The 4291-nt window shown below is 35.7% G+C and overlaps 1 protein-coding gene across 1 annotated transcript; it reads right to left on the bottom strand.

Moving 5' to 3' along the window:
* Positions 1–1160: 1160 nt before the first annotated feature.
* On the bottom strand, positions 1161–3735 carry LOC127834190 (uncharacterized). The gene is made up of 2 exons (XM_052359833.1): positions 1951–3735; positions 1161–1733 (listed from the first exon to the last, which is right to left on the bottom strand). Exon 1 carries the CDS (start codon positions 3733–3735, stop codon positions 2242–2244), a length of 1494 nt encoding a protein of 497 aa, XP_052215793.1. The 3' UTR covers positions 1161–1733; positions 1951–2241.
* Positions 3736–4291: the final 556 nt, after the last annotated feature.

Consider the following 4291-nt stretch of genomic DNA (forward strand, 5'->3'; position numbering starts at 1 on the left):
GTCCAATTCTGGTGAGTTCAATGCGAAAAATAATCAACCAGACCATCCGTAACACCGCATGTGTATTCATCATTCTATTTTTTCATCAAGAACGTCGAAAATAAATTAAAATCGACGGATAATACCGTATCCGAAAACGACTTTCCGAAAACATAGCGAGTAACGTCTTCTTTTTGTATGCAAATTGTTTGACTGCAAACAATGAAAACCAGTAAAAAGTGACCTACCAAATACGCAATCAATATATAATTGGTTGATAAATTCTTTTAAATATGATATTGCAATGCTTTAATTCGCCAAAAGATAATTAAAAATTCAAGGGGGCGGACATCTACAACATTCGTAGAATTGTACGGTTTTCGGAAAGTACCGCATATTGAACAACCTGAGTAGATCCGCATTTTAAACGCACGGTGTCGAACAAAAATCGTAATTCAAACTCTCGACATGTCAACATGATCGAGAAGGTGAAGAAACGCGATACGACGCTAATTAAACGATATATATGGTTCAAAAGATGACTGAAAATAATATTTCTGAGTATTTTTAATTTTCAAAAGTTGGAAAAATCACTAGCCCGATCGGGCTAGTACTTAGGGAAATTCAGTAGCCCGAAACGAGATCAACTAGCCACGAGCTATCGGGCTAATGCGAATTTCAAACACTGCAGAAGCGATTGCTAATAAATTTAAATCTTTTCATGCAACAAGAAAACCAGTGACACATACTACTACGAGCGATTTTTAAAACAAAACGGGTGACACAATGAAAGCTGACAATTCTGAAGCCGTCGGACAGGATCTATCCGTATTTGACTGAAACTTCATTGTACTATCAAATTAAGAACTCGACGTTGGACATACGGTAACTAATTGCCCTTTTGGAACAATCTTAAGTCCTCAAGCGAATCGATGTGATTATTTTGTGAGCGCTGAATTTATATTTAAATGAATTTTGCAAATATCTTTTCGATAGAACATGAAGTGTGAAACTACTCGTACATAGTGTAAATCTCATTATTCATGTTAGTCCAGTCATTCTAGCTCAGATACACCCAAAACCTCAAACAAATTGCAACAGAAAATGTTTTTGGTGTTTTTAAATCATAAATGCATATAGTATAACATATCAAAAGTCTAGAAAAATCTAAGCTGGGGAAAGTTACAAAAAACGAGACCAAATATAAGCTAATGAATGTATTTTTTTTTTCTACTTTGAAACTCCTTATAATTCATATGCATTTCATTTCCCATCATTTTCACATAAAACATCCATGTTAACATAGCTTTATCTAAATCTACTATGACAATAACAGTAACAGAAACTATATTATCTTTTATAACACACTATTTGTCCCCTGTTTATATATATAATTGAAAAGTGGGTGGGGTATTTCTATATGGTAAGTTGGTAACACATAGCTTTTATTGAGTAGTGTTGAATATAACAATTTAATCATCGTCTTGTATAGATCTATATACTTTTACACACATACATTTGTTTAAAATATGAGATAAGAATATATCTGTCAGAATTTTCATAATTATACAAATATTTATTTAAACTTTGTGTTGTATCTCTATATAAAGAGTGGGTGGGGTAGTCTTATACAAAGTAATTTCATTTCAATTCATGTGAATTTTCTATATAAGCAGTATTAGATACATAGTTTTTCTTAAATAAGTTCATACTCATTTACTAAATGTTTAAATATATATAAATAATGCATTGACCTTGGGTCACAATGGTTGACCCTGACTTTTAAAAGGTCAAATATCATATTATGCAGTTTAACGAAGTAACTATTACAAAATCTGTAAACTTGATTATTTTGTATATATTTCAATTCATGTGAATTTTCTATATAAGCAGTATTAGATACATAGTTTTTCTTAAATAAGTTCATACTCATTTACTAAATGTTTAAATATATATAAATAATGCATTGACCTTGGGTCACAATGGTTGACCTTGACTTTTAAAAGGTCAAATATCATATTATGCAGTTTAACGAAGTAACTATTACAAAATCTGTAAACTTGATTATTTTGTATATAATAAGTCCAAAAAAAATATTTTACGTACACTAATAAGTACATCTTTGAAGTTAAAATAACTGCAAATGATGTAAAACATGTTTTAAAAGTCGCAGTAATAATAATGGATATAATGACAGTTTAAACTTTTAGTTAATCTAATTCGTCATTGTACAATTGGCGTCTCATCAATTAAACATGTGTTTTAGTCAATATCAGAGTCGGTTTCGCTGAACTTCTGTACATTTGTACAGCTGATTCCACGACATCCTGAGCATCCCGCAGAACACTCTAAGCCGTTTTTCCTACATGAACATCTCTTTGTGTCACAGTGTTGCTTGCATTTACATTTCACCATTTTCAGTAGCTTTTCTGGCGCAGCAGGTCGATCCGTTTTCTGGGGCATTAACTTATTGTCTTTCAGTTCGAATCCCCATTCAGTAGGCGAAAGGTTTTCTCCATTTTCAACCCATTCATGAACTTGGAAAAACGTTCTTAAACTGTGGTATTTAGCGGCGGCGGATGTTGGTGGCAATGACTTAACCTGAACGTAGTTGGTGCTCGACATGACCTTTTGCGAAAACATCCTTAACCTCAACACATCCAGTGTCTCAACGGACAATCCGCCAAATAATGCAACCAGAATTCGTTCACCACTCGCAATAACAACATCCTTGTTGCTGTGTGACAAAAAATCGCAGGCATCATTTACCACCTCTTCATTTTTAAGGAAAGTTTTTAAAGCTGCGCCTTTGCTGATTCCAATAATATGGGATGTTGTATCACAACCAGATATTGCATGTAAAACTGGCAACGTTCTGGTTTGTCCGCCCAATACTTGTTTGGCCTTCTGAATATCCCATATCCGAACAACTTTTGATGTCGTTTGTTTGGCTGCTGGCTTTACGACGACTGTTTTATGAATTGACTTGATGTGATATAGGGCAATTACTTGCAAGTCCGTGTCCTCGCCTACAATAACAACATTGCTTTTTTCTGCAATTTGTAAAGCAGTCTTCACTATCAACACATCAGCATCTCCTTGAGCGTGGTAAACATCGAACCCATTCCTCTCCAATTCTCCAGCAAGCGCAAAAATGAAGTTTTGTTTGTTTTCGGAATTCTTTAAGAAAGTTTCCTTCTTTGTTGATAACGGCAACGATAAAGTGAAATACACCTTTGCACCAGTTATACCATGAGTTCTTCGTATATGTGTCGTGTCTTTTGTAGATGGACCAGATGCATATCCGTCAAATACAATGACAGCATTTGGATACCTGTTGTTGATGTATCTAACGTAAGACTCGAAAATCTCTGAAAACAACATCCCCGTCTTCCAGGGCACTTGATGTAGTAATGAGCCTCCATCCAGTACATATCTGTAGTTTTTATCATCAAGGTTTTCTTCATGCATGCAATCCCCAACATTCCAAATCGCTTCTGCAAGTGGCCATTTCTGGGACTCCATGATAAGTCCATCAGAACCGAATAGAGAAGAGGGCACACCACAGAGTTCATATGTAAAAACATCAGGTAAGTTGTCACTAAATCTCTGTGCGGCTATTGTCAACCGTTGAAAAAGAAGCTGCGGGTCAACCTTTAGTGGTTCATTATTAATGCTTATCTGCTGTGCTGCATCTAGTGTCACTGCCTTTTGACTCTTCTTGAAGCTAATTTCGAAAGCGTTCTTTCCGGCCATTGATGATACGACTTCTTTACCTATCATTTCAGCTTTGTGTGCATTTACACTTGAATGTGATGTTACTCCTGTTTCAATATTGAAAAGAAGTTTGTCTTCTCTAAAAGGATTACGTTCCTCTAAGTGGGAAATCAAAGTCTGCGTGTCTTTCCGATCTCTTATTGATCTAGATGTTCCAACTTCTTTATGTTGTGGGCTTGTGTGAAATTCTTTTCCACAAAATGCTTGCATAGCGTTGTTAATATCAATGCATGATGGCATTGATAGAAGCCATTGTGCACGTTGGTTCTCTGTCATCCCTCTTCCACGGGTCATTCCTCCAGCACTCTTCACCGACCTCATCAAAACTTGCTCTATGACCAAGTCCGTTGACAACCCTGCCCAATATCTGTCACTGCGTCTCACTACATGATATCCTTCAATAAATGCTTTATGTACATTTGGATGGGTTCTAGACAGGTTCTGCATTGTTTGTAGGTAGATATACACAGTCGGGATCTGGACTTCGCAAGGGCCATGTGATTTGTGCAAGAAGTGTTAACTTAGCAGTACAGTC

The sequence above is a fragment of the Dreissena polymorpha genome, chromosome 6 (genome assembly GCF_020536995.1).
Source record: "Dreissena polymorpha isolate Duluth1 chromosome 6, UMN_Dpol_1.0, whole genome shotgun sequence".
NCBI classification, from domain to species: domain Eukaryota; kingdom Metazoa; phylum Mollusca; class Bivalvia; order Myida; family Dreissenidae; genus Dreissena; species Dreissena polymorpha.